This window comes from Diorhabda carinulata, chromosome 8, assembly GCF_026250575.1.
Source record: "Diorhabda carinulata isolate Delta chromosome 8, icDioCari1.1, whole genome shotgun sequence".
NCBI lineage: Eukaryota > Metazoa > Arthropoda > Insecta > Coleoptera > Chrysomelidae > Diorhabda > Diorhabda carinulata.
In genome coordinates this window covers 10,337,126-10,357,142 of record NC_079467.1, presented here as the reverse complement: position 1 = coordinate 10,357,142, position 20,017 = coordinate 10,337,126, and the positions used below count along the sequence as shown (strand labels likewise).

At 30.6% G+C, this 20,017-nt stretch overlaps 2 protein-coding genes across 8 annotated transcripts in view; one reads left to right on the top strand and one right to left on the bottom strand.

The window, feature by feature from the left end:
* LOC130897277 (uncharacterized) overlaps nucleotides 1-3,483 on the top strand; it is a 39,832-nt gene extending 36,349 nt beyond the window's left edge. For both annotated transcript variants that reach the window (XM_057806048.1, XM_057806047.1), the window contains 2 exons: nucleotides 2,898-3,082; nucleotides 3,306-3,483. In XM_057806048.1, the coding sequence (XP_057662031.1) occupies nucleotides 2,898-3,082; nucleotides 3,306-3,356 (236 nt within the window). In that variant the 3' untranslated portion in view covers nucleotides 3,357-3,483. The remainder of the gene's footprint in view (nucleotides 1-2,897; nucleotides 3,083-3,305) is intronic.
* Nucleotides 3,484-6,434: 2,951 nt separating this feature from the next.
* LOC130897272 (protein prickle-like) overlaps nucleotides 6,435-20,017 on the bottom strand; it is a 629,019-nt gene continuing 615,436 nt past the window's right edge. For all 6 annotated transcript variants that reach the window (XM_057806039.1, XM_057806041.1, XM_057806038.1 and 3 more), the window contains 2 exons: nucleotides 14,100-14,303; nucleotides 6,435-12,642 (listed from right to left, as the gene is read on the bottom strand). In XM_057806039.1, the coding sequence (XP_057662022.1) occupies nucleotides 11,131-12,642; nucleotides 14,100-14,303 (1,716 nt within the window). In that variant the 3' untranslated portion in view covers nucleotides 6,435-11,130. The remainder of the gene's footprint in view (nucleotides 12,643-14,099; nucleotides 14,304-20,017) is intronic.

Here is a 20,017-nt window from a genome sequence, read left to right as displayed (position 1 = left end):
AAGGCTAAATCATTTTGAAACTCAATTACTTCCATTTCTGTTGCAGCGATGTTTTCGCCAAAGTTCCGCATAACACAAGTTGCAAATTGTTGGATATCAATTTCTATAAAGATTGAAACAATAAACTGCAATACTAAAACCATTTCGTTGAAATCCTGAAAACGATTTTTGAAGTTATTCTTCAGGGAAGAAACTATTCCTACATGATATTTGCTGTCATAGGGTTCTAATGGATTTTGAGATATTTTTTCTGAAATAATTGGAAAATGCTTGACATCGCTGTTAATTAAGTATTGTTCCCAAAACTCCAGCTTTTTATATCAGAAATCATTTCCGCTAGTTCTTTGTCTCTCCCCTGAAGCTGCAAATTGAGTTCGTTTTTTCTCTGTAATGTCCACGTTGTTTGAAAAATTGAACTATGCCAGATAGGACATAATTAAAACGTTTCAGCACCCGTTCTCTTCTTAACTATCGAACTTCAGAGTGAAGGAGTAGGTCCCCGTATTGACAGTCAACTTCATCGGCCAAGGTTTTGAATAATCTTCTTTGTAACGCTTGAGCTCTAATCTTGTTCACAATTTTACCACCAGTTTCATAACGTTGTTTAGTTTCAGGAAATTTCCACATAATGCTTGCTGATGGATAATGCAGTGGTAACAGAGAATTTGCGGAAAAGTTTCATCTTTACGACATAACGCCACCAGACCCTTATCACAACCCACCATAGCTGGAGCGCCATATGTTGTCAAGTCTACCATTTTCGATATTGGAATTTTCTCAGAAGAAATAATATTTTTTAAATGAGAAAACAACTCCAGTCCAGTAGAGAAAAATAAAGTCAGTTATCTAAGTCAGTTCTTAACTGTAAAAAAATATCATTGCTCATTACTTCTACACGTCTCATCACTGTATTAGCAGAAATTTGCATAATATAGCATTTTATAGCTGAAACTATCTCGTCTTTATTTCTAAAGTTGGCAAATAACGAATCAGCAGCTTCTAAAAACGCCTGTTTTCTCATTTCCCCGTCTTCATAAGGTTTCTTTTTTTGTGCAATTATCTGGGACAATGCTTCAGTTACAGCCTTATTTTTGTCGACTGATTGATTGTTGTCCAATTAACTGATTTTTTAACTGTTTCAGTTTCTCCTTTCTGGCGGCAGAATGTAGTGGGAATGATTCTTCAAAATTAGAATGTACAGTTTTATGATGTCTCTCAATATTTCCTTTTTTAGCAACGGATACCGAAGTATTACATAACAAACACACATTTTTATCTTTAACTTCTGTAAAAAAGTATTGTTCTTCCCATTCCGAATGAAAGTGGTATGTCTTTACCTTCTTACAACTGCTTGCCATTATATCATTTTTTGTTGTTCTCTACTAACCCAACCACTGGACGTTGGTTACGCGTTCAGTTTTAAACTAAGCGCAATGTCGCCGCGTATTTATCCCGTGCAAAGCAATCCTAATCGTTCTCGAACACTAACGCGCCGGTTCGGCTGGTTGGTTCTAGCCGATTCTAGCTTGATAGCGTCAGCGGCAGATCGCTCACCGCAACGTTGCCGCTGTTTATGTTTAATATTATGACAATTAGATTTTTTTGTGGAATTTTCGGAAGCTTCTCTTATTTTTGCAGTTTGTATTTTTTAAATTAAAATCGCCGGTAGCTCGCGATCGACAGGTTGGCGACCACTGGTCGGGGTAGGGTCGCTATTATTATTAAGGCAAATCAAGTCACGGCGATCAATTGCCTCTACTTATCGGTTTCCTTGAACATCATCTTTGTGAGAACCCCATAGGATATGGTGGCTATTAAAGTCTCCACAAATGACAATTTTATATATATTTTTATATATATATAGGGTGTTTCTAAATTCATGCGACAAAATTCAGGAGATAACTGCTCATATGAAATTAAGATGGATCTTTCCTATTACAAAATTTCCTCAACTCACCCCTTTCCGAAATTTAGTTTTAATTTTTTTTTAACTTTCGGTTATGCTAGCTCAAAGCAAACAACTCTGGGTATGACAATGAAAAGTCTTACAAGTAGTCAAAAAATGATTAATATCTTAAATAAACTTGGCCATTGTTGAAATTACAATACGTTGAAAGAACTATAAACTGAAGTAATGATCTCATCCGTTTTGAAACGTAAACCGTTCTGAAATTGGGTCTCCTAATATCATTCAAAATCCTTCAATATACACACATTTGATAATTTTTATAGATACACTACCGTTCAAAATTTTTGTCCACTTCACATTCACATTATTAAAACTTAAGAAAACTCAAATTGCAAAATATCTTAGTTATTATCATTTTATTGAGAACTTTTTATTAAAGTCATCATCGAAAACTTCGATGCAATTTTTCAAATAGTGTAAGGGCATCCTATATCTCTTCTGCCTACTTGCTTTGCCACTGTCTCTAATGACAAGCACTTGGCCGCGGTATACTCCGACAATTAAACCGAATTATTACCTGTTAAATTAAATTTGTACTAAATTACATATATAAATGATTTTAAAATTACGGCATCCTAAAATGGTTTAAAATTAATTTTTTGTTTATAATAAATACCATGTGCCAAAAATAAAAATTGCATGGCATTGATAAAGTTAAGAATATCTTAAAGTTAGTGGAAGGAAAAAAGTTGTTCCTAAAATTATTTAAAAATCCATATTTTTTCCTGTGAATATGAGGCGCTCTAAATAACGCAAAGATTACCGGTGCCAGTGCGCTGTTCCGACAACCGCAACAAAAGATATATTACAAAATCAGCTTTTGTAAAATTTTTGTTTCTCTGATGCTGCTAGCTCTTGAACTAAAATTACATTTCATCATATAAAGAAGATAAAGTTTGTTTCACCAGTCTGATTCAATGTTTTTTAGCAATTCGGGCTCTAGTGGCATACATGCAATGTACTCCTCCACCTCCGCCAATTTTAGATCTTTTTCCGAAACCTTGCGATTCGCAACTTGATTGCTTTCCCAATCTTTGTTGTCAAGAAAGAGGGAAACGATACTGTAGACCGCCGAAGAAGTCATTGGTTACCGTAATAGCAGGAATAGGACAGGTAAAAAGATACTACAGAATTTCAAATATAAAAAAAGTATGCCGAATTTACCAAACTTAACCACACAATAATAGAATATAATTTGATAAGTTGGGATATCATTATAATTCAGTAAATTTTTCTGTTATATCACTACAACTAACAAATTAGTAAATTCAATTATTTTTTATTATCACAATATCATTATCTTAAAGTCGTTAAACATGTATCCAATTTTTTGTAGAGAATTATACCAACAGACGCCGCTAAGGAGTTCATAAAAAGGATATCATAGATTGAAAAACTGAAGTATTTCTAGTTTTACAATAATACCAGCAGTGTGGACTTTTTTAAATGAGGGTGTAATTTTTGTACTATAATTCCAATTATATCTTATAAGAGATATTATATGATAATTATATTTTTTCTGTATTATTTAAACAATCACCTAGATCATTCAATAATTTTAATTTATTTAAATATAAAATATTCAAGTAATGCATATGCGATCCGAGAAACTATATATTATACGAAATATATCGGACGAATAAGATCTCACACTAGTCGATTAATTGTTTGGTTGCAAATTTTCCAGTAGTTTCAACAAATATAACATCAATTTCCGATTTATTTATTTCAAAAATTTATAAATGCCTGATTCAGAACATTGACTTCCGGATGTGTATTTTCTATAACAGGTGAATAAATAAGAATGCACTATAGTCTATTTTCATTTACGGCCCAGTAATAAAACCTACTCACTGATCTAAAACTGGGCACGGTGATTTTAAATATTATAGAATAATCTGAATATTTCCTAAAATTTTCATAAATGTACATAAGCTAATAAGTCTTCGGACTTTTATAACCATAAGCCATACAGAACAATAGAAAAAGGTAGTCTAGACCGGTCAAAAGCCCTGTGTATTGGATTACATAGCCATAGCATAAGATCTATACGTACATATAAGTTATTATTTACCGATAAAAGCTAGAAATTTTGTTTTATTTTAATTACAAGAATCTCTTCACCGAAAATGCGATTTTAGGGTTTTCCATATAGTAATGATCTGTATTCTTAACAGTTGAGTTTAATTGCATCTTGCAATGGACAGTGTGCAATCCATTGCGAATTCTAGTGTGATTTGTTTGAAAGGGTCGAAAAATCGGTCTTTTAACAGTTAATAAAAAAGCATTCAATTGTTTTGAATCATTTCCAGACGAGGCACAGTATGGGCATTTACAAAAAAAAAGAGATTCTGACAGGAAAAAGCATTACAGAAAGTTATTTTCATATAAAAAAAGATATTGTAGTATGGAGTAAAAATTACCTAAGAACTATAAAAGAAAGGAAAAACCAAAGAAGAAAAATATTTTATTTAGATGAAACATGGATCAATGAATGACATACACCAAATAAATTTTGGTAAGATGATACTGTTGAAAGTCGAAGACAGGCGTTTTCAAATAATTCATCTACTGGTTTAGATCCACCAACAGAAAAGGGGCTGATAATAATATACATATGCAATCCAAACAATTTATTGACTTTTGAATTTACTCGTTCCGGTGATTACCATGAGGATATGAATGCTAAGTTTTTGAAGAACTTTTCGAACAAATTAAGGCTTCGTCCCTGTATAATGGTAATGGATAATGCAAGATTCCAAGACTCAAGACTTTTAGAAAAATCGCCCACAACCAAGTGGTTAGAATAATATTTACAAAATTGGCTAAATTCAAACAATATCAAGTTCTATCCTGGTTTTGTGAGAAAAGAACTTTATTCTTTGTGTTCCCTAGATAAAAAGAAATTGAAAAAATATGAAATTGAAAAAAATTGTGGAATAACAGAGGTTGGATCTCTACCATACCATTGCGAACTAAACCCCAATAAACTGTTATGGCTACAGATAAAGTGAGAAGTTTCAAGAAAAAATAATTATTTTAAAATGAGTGATGTCAAACAGTTGTTTTTGGAGGCTAGCTGTGAATAATGTGAAGCATGAAAACTAGGAAGAGGCAGTTAATCGTACAATTGAGGAAAAAGAGAAAATTTGAAAAAGTTTAAACTTTTACATGTATATAACCAGTATGACGATCATTGTCTTCTTACTTTCTGGAAAAATTACTTAAACATTTTAGAAAAAATGTTTCACCTTCAGCTATTTGGAAGTTATAAGCAGGTTAATCAGGTGAAAATAAGAATGTACAACTGATATGATATATACCTATAAATGTTATTTCATACGATAATACTTGAGGTATAACTTAAAATAATATTTTAACAGTCTATTAAAAGAAGTAATACACCCATGAATTACGAATGCTTCACCATTTCTTCAGTCTCTCATTATACTCTCATTATAAATCGGCCAAAATAAGATTGATTTCCAGAGATCCCTTATTTTGTCAAATGGCCTGATATCTATGGTTTTGGAATTAATGATGTTACATTTTAATAGACAATATTGTTACAATATAATTTGTATATTGGATAGATTTATATGCAGATTATTTAAGCCTTTCAATAATTACTTTGCAAATTGAAAAAACTTGCTTTGATCATACAGTCAAAGTGATTTACAGTTTTTATAGGAATTTAAATATTTTTTTACCATCAACAACCTTTATTAGAGATGCGATATAGAATATAAAATATTTACAATCACATTTCATAAGACACTTCATTTATTATATAAATTGGTACTAAAATATTTTTAAAAAATGACCAGGATGTATTAATCTGAAAAACAAAACTCTTCGAAAGTATTACTGCAGTTACAGGTGATAGAAAGGAATATTGATTTTCATTTTTTTTTCCATACATAATGCTCTAATTCCGATTTAACTTTAATTTTCACAAATGTCTTTTTTATTAACACTGGTCCTACTACTTATTTCACCTGTATACATTAAAAAAGATTCATCAAGTCTCAGACTAAAATTTTGTTAAAACATGTTCATTAAAATGAATTAACAACCAGACTACGACAAAACAATTCCTTTTTGTGGCGGATGTGAGGTTTTGGACTGACGTAAATTTTTACATGTTTTTTGAAAAATTTACATAAGAATCCACAAAAATAAACCTCAACCGGTGTGGTGCATCTGGAGATGTTACAATATGCAATAGAGCCGTCAATGTTCAATTAATTATCTGTACATCTTGTTTTTTTAAACAAATGCATTCAATTAAATATAGTATTATTAGCAGTATCCTTCCCATTACTACTTTACAACTGTGAATTTTTTATGTTTTCAAAAGATAGTTTTACCTGCTTTTCCCAAGTGAAGCAAGTCAACTAATAATTTTTCTAGTTGTTATATTTTTTTCTAGTTTTGGAATAATCAAAATGCATATTGAATAAACTTTTTCATATACGACACGTCTTTATTAAGAAATTCTCAATATATACAATATACAATGTACTGATACAACTTGGTTTACAATAATGCTATCAATTGGGGTTACATTTGGAACAGGAGAAAAATATGTAATTCACATGATTTGATTATTGAAATATTCACACAGTAATAAAATATAATGTTTTTTCCACTTACGTAAATATTATGGAAGCAGTAATGTGAGCTATATAAATTTTTCTTTGCATATGATTTTCTCCTGGTCCAGTTACAAAAAATTGTATACTACTATGATTTGTACAATTTAATTAACATATGATAACAATGTATTCATAAAGTCTTTGACGAGTACAAAGGGAACCTACTAGTTGGCTAGTAGGCATACTTCATGAACTAACACAATAATCATCATAATATAATATGTAAGATTTAATTGTTTTATGTAATATTTCTACCATAGGATGCTACTAATGTCCAATTCAAATGATTAGGTACGACAAAAAATAATGGAGTCAGACATATTTTATAGACTTGAAATAACACATGGTTTTGAGAATAGTTAGGTCAAGAAAGATAATGAATTTTATAGTGTATGGAAAAAAATCAGCATTGAGCAACAAATAGAAAGAGTGATTGGCAACCAATTGTGTTAGTGGACCCCTCTTTGTTTTGTAATATTTAAAGACATCGAATGAACTAGGTTCACGGGTTGATTCGCGTTGAAAATTTGAAAATTCTCGTCATTTCGTTTTCTACTTTGACTTTATCCTTGTGTTTAAACGATAATTAGAGGTTACCAATAACCTGGAAACATTCTCTTCATTAACCCCTTTCTGATTTCCCTCGCTCAGTTCTAATGTTTCCAGTGTTCATAAAATTAAATTTTTTTTTATAAAACTCAGCGAGAAGACGCACTCCACACATTGTTGCCTAACCCGCCAATAACAATAAAGTGCACCGAAAAGTTAAAACCTGCTTATAAATCCCTTAATTTTAAAAGGTTCAGACGGTTAGCTCACTAGTTGCTCAAAATCAGCATTGATAGTGATAGTATTCACGGTGTTGGTAAGCATAGCTTCTTGGAATTCCAAGGAGAAGGCAGATTAATGTATTCGAATCAGTCAAAAGGGGTTCTATGCCTTCGAATCAGTCAAAAGGGGTTCTTTGTTTGGATCCCTTCTTATCAATGAATGAATAACCACCCTTTCCTTCCTTACTCGATAATATCTACATTTTAGAAGCCGAAACGTCGAGAAATTGCAAATTTCCAACGTAGTTCATCCCGTGAACCTAGTTTATTTTCTAATAATTCTGACCTTGGAAACCTTTCGGAGTATACACATTGCAAATCCTTTAAGATGCTTCTTAAGTAACTAATTTGGTTACATAACGTATAGCTGATGAAAAAAATTTCACCGCACCTTTTATTTATCTCTAATTATAGATCCATAGTTTCTCAAAATATCTCCAGCTCATCTCCATCCAACGTATCAATTTTCATTCAATGTTATCTTACCAAACAAAAACTGCAGCACGACCCCAAAAAACAGGTTCTTTCTTCCATACCTTTATATAATAAAGTACATCGCGCGTCGGGCGAAGTGCCCACTTAGTTTACAAATACATAGACTATGAACCAATAAATATTGTCAACGAACTAAAAGCATGCACGATTGAAGCCTTTTATTATGAGCCCATTTCTATGTACAATCTATATTTATTAAATTGAAGAAACTTCCCAGTTTCAATAACGAGAACCACATTCATCCTCATTCACCTTTACTTCCCATAGAGGCCATACTGCCGCAAATATATTATATCTTGGTAGAATGAAGAATGTTGTTTGGAAATAAGAAGAGGATAATAGGCCATCCGACCCTTCGAAAACTCCGGGTATACCTATCTAAAATGGGTTTATGTGGGCTCTTCTCCTGTTACCTAAAGACAAAGATATTTAAAAAAAGATCATGAATATAGGGATATACCTCTCAATTAGCAATTAAAATCATGTTTTATGATACTTGATTTTTTGACTGAACAAATAATAATTCATGGAGTAGAGGGTTAACTCAATCACAATTAAGAAATACACATCTAGGATAATATTGAACTGCCAGAAAATCATAGAGAAACTATCTAAAATACGTCAACGTCCTCAAATCTCTAATCCACCACACTTGATAGTCAGATTACACATTTGTAGTTAAAATATATAGATTGGTACTTCTTAAAAAAATTAATGCAGGCATTCACCTTTGATTTCACAAGACCCAAATATAAATTTTTTGCTTAATCCTATACAAAATCAAGTATCGAGAAAAACAGGAGTCTTCCGAACTACAAGCCTTAACAAATGGTCGCTAAAATCTCTTAGTCGTCAATTTAAGGAAGAGGATACGAAACAGGTGCAGAATGGTATAGGAGAGTACGATCAATATTAGTTAATTATGAATTCAATTAAATATGTGAAGAAAGGGTCAAGATATACTTTGATAAAATATGCAAATGAAAATGAAAACGAGAATTCGCTCAATTTCGTGTAGAAAATATGCCGGAAAAGTGGGATATTCTTAAATAGTAGAGGTATGTCAACCAAAAGATTTGTACTTTTAAGTACTTGGATATTTTACTTCATAGGTCTGGTCTGAAGGATGCAAAATAGTTTTTTTAAGTTGTACATTTTTTATCAAATTTACATTGTAAATCTATCCACACATTAATAAAAATACAAAGAATTTGAACTCAAAAATTATAACTCAACATAGCAAATGTAGCCTGAAAATTTACATACAAAAAAAAACATTTATATTATGGGTCAAATTATTTCTATTATTTTATATAGGTAAATGGGATAATGAAGAGGAGTGTGACATTTGATATGGACCTTATACCTTGACAAAAGAGCCAGCACAACAACAAACAAGCAAGTACGAGTTAATCAGTAGGTACCATTCTGCTTACAACTATAGCAGGAGCTGTGTTCCATATAAGTTGTTTCCTCATATTTAAAATGTCATGTACCATAATTCTAAAATCATCAATCTGTTCTTGATATGTTTCCTTACTCTAACGACAAAGTCAATATAATAAGATAAAGAAAGAAGCAATTAACCAAAATATTGGATATCCTGTGGTAAAAGTTATATTGACAACATCATAATTAGTTTTGCAATAATAAGAAGGAGTATGATATTGAAAATTAGAGTTCCTTCACATTAACCCTTTTGAACATTTTTAAATATTTCCTGATAAATGCAAATTTGTTGATAAATATATATTCAGCATCTATTATTTCATGCACTGTGTGTTTGTTTTCCTAATTTTGAGCTAGAGATTTAAGTTTGAATATTTTCATGGAATCAATTCGATCAACTGATCTAGTAAACTAATAATAGGTAATGAAAATAAATTTATCTAATACATTAATTGTCACAAATATTATGTTGCTAAAATATAGGATAGTTCTCATTCCAGACTTTTTGAATATATTGTACATATAATAATCTACACTATAAACTTAAATACATGGGATAGATACATCAAGGCATCTAATTTTGTTCTGTCATTACATACCCTGGATAAATATTCAATTTCATTGATACTATTTGGCAATTGTTTGTCCAATAAGAATGGGATTAATGAGATTAATTATAAATACAATTTTGAAATATATGAAATAACATTTCATCAAAATCAATTTTTGCTTGTGAACTGATGGAGTGGTTTGAATAGAACTGTAGTAAAATTATGAAGAACGTTTGGAATTTTGAAAAATAACAACTGTAAGAGCTGTAAAATTTTACACTGTCCAAATTATATAGGTAGCTACTTAGTTTATTTTGTAAAATTGAATAACGTTGTGAAATTAAACCAGAGTAGTTCAAATGGCTTTGGGTATTTCCAATTTGAAATATTAATTTTGAAAAATCTATAATTTTCCAGTGTTTCATTCTCTCTTTTGTGTTTAAAACTAACAATGTTTTTAGTGACTGGGTCTATTTTCACTAGTAACCTAATGATTAGAGCTTAGCAATATGACATACTGCAATTTTTTTTCCAGAAATGATATATTGAAGGTCATATTCGAAATGTATTAATAAATACCTCAATTTTTTTGTGATTAGTGAGGAGGTATGTTTATTTTTGTGGATAATAAGAATATAGATTCTTTAGAGTAATATAGAATTAAAATTTTCAAGTGATAATATGTGATATAACTTTGCTAGATATTCGGATGGATACAAAATTATTTCTTTCTGAATCATTTTATGGCAATTTATTCTTGGTATTAAACTATAGTTTATTGAATAAGTACATTAATAACAAAATGTATTGAATTAGGTAGATGATTCAGTCGACATTTTGTCTGACTTTAATTGACATATATTGGAGTTTGTGAGTGCCAAAATCAATTTCATTACATTTATCAGAATTAAAATAAGTAATATATTTTTATTCGAAGTTATAGTATAATTTTGTAATCAATGTGATGAAAAAGTTATATTTTTCAACGATATCATCACTTGTTTCTTCATCTATTTATAAAGCTGCTTACTTTGTTTTTAAAAACATAATGAGAACCTGTAGTTTATAATCCTAATATTTCACATTATTTGTACAAGTAAAAATAAATAGGAAAGTAATTAATTTTGTCATCTTCCCAATTTCATAAAAGAGGATAAACTATATACCATGGTCGAGAATCACGATATAACACAGTTTTTATCTTTATCATCAATTGTCATTCCCTTTTTACTAGGAGATTTTTGAATAGTAGCTTGTCTCCGTCTAGCTATGGCAAGAGTGTCGTTAGGAACATAAGATATTCTAACACCACCATAGGCTCTTCTTGGTGGCAATTGATAATCAAGGTCGTCACTAGAAGAACTTGAAGAACAAGTTGAACAGTAACTTTCAGTATCATCTTCTCTTTCCTTGGATCTTGAGCTTGCTCTATCACGTTGAGGAATTGAACAATGTTCTTTTCTTGATTTACCTTTTCTTGGAAGATTATCGCTTGCATGTTTTGGTCTACCGGAATAACTTTTGCTTCTAGGAAACTTTCTAGAAGCTTCTAAGCTTGCGTTATCATATTCGTCTCCTTCAAATCCCTCATTATCTCCTTGAAACCTAACACTAAGTGGACCTTTCCCTTTTTTACTAGGTGACCCTGGGGTTGTTGAATTACCTGTATCGCTTGAACCTCCTGGTATGGCAAGTTCGGGCATGGAAGACGCATGTTGTGGAGCCTCATCAATATTACCAGCACTAGAATCTTTTTCTCCAGCGTTATTACTTTGTTTATCAGATTCTTCCTTCTTGTTATCAGAAACAGATCGAGTACTCCATTCATCTATACTTAAATCAGCTAAATGTAAAGGTTCTCTACTTCGATCCCTTGCTAATAATAATTTTTCTAAATCTGAAGAATGTCCCTGGTTACCCCTTTCAGTTAGTAGCCGTTCCAAATTTCTTTCTAATAATACTCTATCTAAGCCTCGACAGCTGGGGGAGGAAGTTGGTAACCCTTTGGGTGTTGTTTCTTCATTTATATTTTCATTTTGTGAGATATTGGTCCCAGTATCTGATAGTGTAGGAGTGCTAGGTATTGAAATAGGTTTTGGTGATCTTTGTAATGCTCTTCGACCCATTTTTGGGGACCTGGTAATAGTAGGAGATCTATTAACATATTGACCTGGAGGAGAGGAAGGAGAGGAAGCAGTAGGAGATCGGGGAGGCAAATGCCTTCTTGTCGAAGGTGATAATGGAGGTGTACTACTTTCGTTGGGAGATGGAGGTCTTTGAGGTCTATTTTTGATGGGATGACGTGGTATCCTAGTATTTGGACCAGAAGAATCACTTGGCGTAGGAGGTTCTCCTTTACTACAAGCTATGGAACAGTAAATAGCTCCTCTTCTGGGAAGAAAAGGTCTCCCTAGCAGAGACGTATGGCAGGTGTGACAACAAAAACAGCTTTCAGTTGCATGCCAATGTTGACCTTCATGTGACATTTGACCTTGATCTACGCCTATCGGTTCCCCGCATGAGTCGCAGTATTCAGCAAACATTGCATCAAAGCAATGCAAACAGTAAGGTCTTCCATCTCTCATGATGTATCTCTGACCACCCAGTTGTCGCTCGCATTCCGAGCAAGAAAAATGTTTCATATGCCAAGCTCGACCTTCTGCCTCTGTGCATTCGTCAGCGAGAATTATCTAAAAAAAAAACATACGATGTTAGTGAAATCACTAAATCCTATTTAATCTTGTATTTCATGTATATGGAACAGAAGCTAAGAAAGTTATTACTTACAAAAGGCAACAACAACAATAGTATTTGTTGACATATGTATTCAAAATTTGTGAATTAATTTACCACCTAGACATGCCATAATATCGGTCTAAAATTAGTTTGTCTAGCTCTTAAAAAGGGAGGGAAAATTTCCTGACATATATGTGACATTATTGTACAAGACATATGACCTTGGTATTAATTGGAGACATTTACTGCATCTCTCCCGCACTTTTAAGATATATATATGACAAAAGCACTCTGCGAGTGGAAAAGAAAATGCAAAGAATGGGCATAAAGATTGACAGCGATACTTGTTTTTACACTCTACAAATGATCAAGTGATATGTGCAAACGAGAAATGGCATCTGGCGAGAAAACTTAAAGAAGAGTACGAAAAATGGGGTCTTTAAATCAATATAACAATAACACAATATCTCTGTATTAGTAAAAAGACCACGGATCTTATTCTGGAAAATATTGAAAGAATAAAGAAATGTGATAGCTATAGATATTTAAGCATAAATTTTAATAAAGAGACAGATGACACCGAAATACACAAGGCAAAATAGATAATAAAAGCACTTTATAGGATTCTACGTAATCCAAAGGTAGGCAAACAACGAAAAATAGGAACATATGATACTATTTCAAAAGCACGTTAATACATGGATCAGAGACGGGGCGACTAAAAAAACAAATGAAAAAAGTAAAATAGGTCCTACAGAAATGGACGCAATGAGAAGGTCACTTAGGACAGCAAGATTGGAAAGAGTGACTAATAAGAGAATTAAAGAACAAATTGGTGTAATGAGATGGATATCATCAGAAAACCGAAAAAAAGGGAGACTCAGGAAAACATGGATGGAAGGAATAAAACAAGAAGCAAGCTAGGACCAAGAGAGGAAGACTGCAACATGGGAAACAATAGCAAATGGACATCGGACAACATCGCAAGACGTTTTAATTGTTCCAAGATATTTGATCTTAACTTACTATTGAAATCCAACAATATCTCTGAAAACTGCCAATATGAAAGTAAACAATGACTGAGTAATACCTCAAAAATACATTTATTTTATCTTTACGTGATATATTATTATTTCTTTTCGGTTTCGAATAGGTCTCATTATTATAGTTTATTGAAGATGGTATTTTTTTTTATTGATAGGATTCTTCAAATGCAGCACTTCTATTTTCATATGATTGCAGTTTACTACATTTATTACAAAATACTAAATATCTCAAACAGAAATAAAGCAACTTTTACAAAACAGGCTTGGAATGAAATATTACTATTTTGTAAATCTGTTTTTGAACTATAAGGTTGGCGGATAAACTTGTCAATACAGCTTATTATATACTATTCTAGTATATGTACCTCATCGCAAGCGGAACATCTTGGCTTGATAGTTTCGGCGTGGTGACGGCCGCAATACAATCGACCCTCCCTATAGAAATAGATGAGGTCGACGAGTAGCTCTCTACAAACAGTGCAGCAGAAACATGCGGGATGCCAGCAGGTGTTAGGGCCGGCTCGACTAGCAAATACTCCGATGTCACCTGCGGAGAGGGATTCCTCACACTAGAAAATAAAAAGAAAATGCTTAAACGCAGTTTAAAATATAAAATAGCAAATAAAAATTTGACGTTTCGACCTACTTCGGTCTTTATCAATATATATATATATATATATATATATATATATATATATATATATATATATATATAGGGTAAAAAGTTGAAAGAAAATTATTTTCTTATATGTTTTCGTTTTGATTTATCTTGATTTTAGGTCTCTTTTAGCAGAAAATATTATGAATACCAAAATAGGTCGAAATGTCAATCTTTTGCGTGTTTTTTTATGAAAAGGGACTAAAAATCCAGATAAATCAACTGAAATATATATTCGTGTTGCAAATTATGTCGACCTCTATGGACCTCCAGCTCCATTTGAAAATACTTAATACAGGTACAGCTTCATCAATAAAACAATAAAAACAGAAAACTCCAAGTTACTTTTTTATAACTTTCTTAATTTCCTAGAAGCGTGCAATTAACTTGTTGAGTTTTACGTTTTTATATATTTTTGTGTATATTGTTTTTTGATTTTTATGTAGTTAGTTTAAGTAGTTATCGAACTTTTATTATTATGCTACCTCTGTGTAATCCTCCACCCTCCAAATGATCTCTATGTCTTCATGAAAAATGTTTTTACATATGTAGGGTGTTCCGGGACTTGATGCAAAAAACTCAACGAGTGAGTAGATGAAGTGAGAATAATGATGTGATATAAAGTGTTCTGCTTAATGTTCTTGATTTTAGGTCTCTTCTGTTTTAAAATTAGTTTTTTTTTAATAATTTTTGGAAGATAAAATTTGACGTTTCGACTTCTCGTCTTTACCAAAATATGATATTGTCACTGACAATTTACGTATTTATATTGATCAATAGATCACCTTCATCATGAATATCAAAATAAGAATAAAATGAAACTAGAACTTTATTCTAATAAGAAAAATTAGTTTTTCCTTAGTCCCTACATCTAAAAAATGTACGAAAGATATTTGAACTTCAATTCATGTCATCCTATGTCACAAAAAAGATCAGTGATAATAAGTTTGGCTGATTATCGATCCAACTATCAGATCCTGAATTTAGATGCTTAGCTATTCAAAAAGCAAAAACTGCATTGAAAGAAAATAATTATCCGGTAAAAATTATAAAAAAGATATTCAAGAAAAGGAAAAACAGAGATTACAATCAATTAAAAAACAGAACAGAAACAAAACATCAAAACATAAAACCTTTTTCCTTACCATATGTACAAGGACTTTCCCAACAACTATCAATTTATTTTAATAAATATTATATTCGTATAAGTCATAAAGGACATAATACATTATCCAAATATTTCACTAAATTAAAATCTAAAACACCAAAAAACAAAAGAAGTAATATTATATATCAAGTGCCTTGTACTAATTGTGACGCTGTCTACATAGGCAGACCTCTCAATATTTAGAAAATAGACTAAAAGGTCATCAATACGATAAAAAAAATGAAACTGCATTAACGAAGTATCAAAAAAACATAAATTCAATTATAAAGATTCAAAAATTCTTGGAACGGAATCTAATACACGAAAAAGAGAATTTTTAGAAATGGTTCACATTTACAAAAACGGAAGGTATAAATGATAAAAAAGACCTAAATAATTTATAGCTCTATTTTGTAAATTCTAATAAAACTACAAATAATTTGATTGAAGTACTGCTACATATTTAAGATGTAAGGACTAAGGAAAAATGAATTTTTCTTATTAGAACAAAGCTCTAGTTTGATTTTATTCTTATTTTGATATTCATGATGAAGGTGATTTATTGATCAATATAAATACGCAAATTGTCAGTGTGAATATCATATTTTGATAAAGACTTAAAGAAAAGTCAAACGTCAAATTTTCTTTCCCAAAAATTATTATCATGAATGAATGCTTCAATGTTAATCATCAAAAGGATATTGTTGAGTAGTACTTTTCAAGTTCTGCCATAAACAATAAAATAAATTGACATTTGTTATCTATATAAAAAAATAGTGATTTGAAAATCACGCCACATATAAAATACATCTTCAAAAAACCAATAAATTTGAATTTATACATCAACGTGACATTTTTATAACCTACAATAAAGTCCTCTGGATCCCTTCGTAACCGGGCACACATTCTATTATTTTTAAAAAAGAAAGGAACTGCACACTCCCGTTCCTCCCTAAATAATCGAAAAATTACAAGCTCTCAATATTTTACGCATATGGCAACGTATGGTAAGAGACAGGCGAAAATTCGGAATCGATTTATGATCTAGCACAGGTTGTTTTACTTGGGGTGAGGGACATTGTAACACTTGAAAGTTTTTTTAATAATTTATTGTCCCTTTTATTGAAATAGCAACTTGATTTATATCTTAGTGCAATCTGGATTTTCTTTTGATTTAATATCAGATTTGAAAGTGAAGTTAATGAATTATGGAGGGCGTATAAGAATATTTTAGGTACATATTCATGCTGAATCTAATTTAGAACAGTTAGTAGATAGTACAAAAAATATTGATAGATGGAGTAAGTTGTAGAAAATTGATAAATGGCTATAACTTATCTTTGTTTCCGATTTCCCCATAATTATTCAATTGTCGGAGTATGGATATCCATTTAGACTGCTTGACTGTTTCTTATTACAACTATGAATACTATATATGAAGTTTCTTAATTTTCAAATCTATTGATTATATTGCTCTATTAGATACTTATCTCCGTCACTGAATTATTTCTTAGTTAATGTTCACAGGGATTGTTATTCATATTTTAGACCTGGCAACACTGCCCGTTTTTTACTGTCACTAATATTTCTGAAGCGAACTTAAGATTACTAAACATAACCTCAAACACAATATTTTGTCTTTTATGTGAGTGTGAAAATTGCATTCCCTATTAAATAGAATTGACCTATGAAAACTCTTGTTATTTTCATAATTAAGAGTGTATAAATGTACTTTATTATCGAATGTAGTAACATCTCATCCTACAGCATGATAAGAGACCGTTATAATAAATTCATCGCCGCTGTATTTGAACTGAGTAAACAAAATCGTTTTGGGATTTAACGTGAGATTGAGCTATTTTTGTGGATGAGTATAACTAGCATCAACGCTATAGGTACTATGTGTACTATGATACAATGTTTAAAATAAGACAATCAAGTACGTGGGAATTTGAAAACCGGAATCCTACAAAAGTTTTTCGCAGAAGCATATCGACACAAATGGTTATTTGTTTCTTCTGAATTACTAGTCAACGTAAGGCAGTAATTTCCAAATAGTACTCAATCATTTGTTAGCTACAGCGTACTGTTAAAAAATCGCACAGTCTGTTGGAAAAAATTAATTTCAATTTTTGATGTGCACCGCCGTGTTGAGTAGTGGCCGGGACATTCACATACATACCCACAGAATGAGTTTCCAGCTCACTTTGATTTTTGATATAAAAATATTTCATCTCTAAATTAGCGAGTTCACTATCCACCGTGGACTCTTTTCCACACCCTGTTATAAGTCAGTAATGTAATGGAAACTGCAACCAGACTCTAATTGGAGAAAAGCTAAAATTCGGCAAATAAAACACCAGTGTGTTTAATATGTATTCCGAGCTTTCGAATACTTATGTATTCATCATCGGCGGTGTATAAGTGTATAATAATATTAAAAATTACTCATATTATGTATTTAGAATTGTGCAGTCTTCAATTTTGGTTTTTCTTTTAAAAAAACTATCACATTCATAGGATTCAGGAATCAAAATTCAAATTGACACCTGACATAAATATAAAGTTTGTTGATTATGCTAGCTATTCAAATCGTTGTATGAATAACATTTAATTCTTACAGGTTAGATTAGTTTAGGTCGTTATGGATGAAATTGAATTTCATATATGAACGTCAAGAAAATGGTTTCCTGAGATCAAAATAATTATAATAATACCGGAGAGTAAGTACTCTTCGGTTATAAGCAAAATAACTGCAACGCTTTCTCAGTCTCAAGAGTAATAAATGAAAAAAAAAATAATTAAAAAACAAATTCTCATTCTTGGTAAAGCCCTTAAGGGAATGCTTAAAATTAATATTCAAAAGCCGAGAGGATACCGTTTTAAAAAAGGAAGCTGGAGAGTTGCATAAATGAATATTAATTTCCATGGAATCAACGAAAATTTTAAGAGCTCATTATGTTCACGTTTCACAATAAAGATAAGTGGATATTGTTCACTTATTATAGATACTACTTCCGTAAAATATCAGATTAAAAGATTATGTTACATTCAAACTGATAATGAGTAAAAGTCTACAAAACAATTATATGTAGCTCAATAGTTTAGTCACTGAAGTTTACATTAATTGTAATATATATATTATATATATATATATATATATATATATATATATATATATATATATATATTATATATATATATATATATATATATATATGTGTGTGTGAAAATCACTGAGTATTTATTTCAAGATAATATATATAGTTTTTTTCATGAAAACATTTTTCATATACATATATATATATATATATATATATATATATATATATATATATATATATGTATATATATATGTAGTTTTTTATTGGGAACGTGGCAAGGAAACACCAAAGTGGACTAACTTCAATATACGAGTATTTTCCGAGCTTTCGAATACTTATGTATTCATCGTCTAGGACTGAAATTATGGTCAAATACAATATAAGAAATATTTATAAACGTATAACAATAATAAAATTTTACTTACAATAATTAATTAAGATTTCCGGTGATTTTGATATTATTGAAGCTTGTAAAAATTTTTAAACATATATATATATATATATATATATATGTGTGAAAATCACTGAGTATTTATTTCAAGATAATATATATAGTTTTTTTCATGAAAACATTTTTCATCTGTTTGATTAAATTAATTTTAGTGTTACGTGGGTGATATGAATGATACTTGATATATCTTACGGAACTTATTGGTTTCCTTTACCTGTCAATTAAAATTTTATTATTTTCGTTTCTTATAAATTTAGTATCAAGAAAAGGTAACGATTTTTCAGTATTCTCCTTTTATATAGTAAATTGTATATAGGTATCGAAACTATATAATAAAATTGATAATTTATTATTTTACTTCAACAACAAACTAACCTCACCTAACCTATAAATTTCAGCTTCACTTATAACGACCTAACCTATAAAATTCATTGTTATTTATATTCTAGCCAATGAATATTCAACTACATTCATAACGACCTAACTTATTGAAATTTAATGTTATCCATATATTTACCAATCAATATTGAACATTATTCACTGAAACTTATCCTTATCTAAACTATAAAAATTCAACGTCATTCAAAATCAAACCATTCAAAAATTAATGAAAATCAAAATCACCGGAAATTTTAATTAATTATTGTGAGTAAAATTTTATTATTGTTATACATTTATAAATATTTCTTATATTGTATTTGACCATAATTTCAGTCCCAGATGATGAATACATAAGTATTCGAAAGCTCGGAAAATACTCGTATATTGAAGTTAGTCCACTTTGGTGTTTCCAATCCACGTTCCACGTATATATAGGATATAATTTTTTCTTTCATTTAATTTTAAATTGTCGTTATTTATTATTTAGTGTGAACCAATTCTTATAACCAATTAAATAATATTAGCTTATATGTCAAATTCAA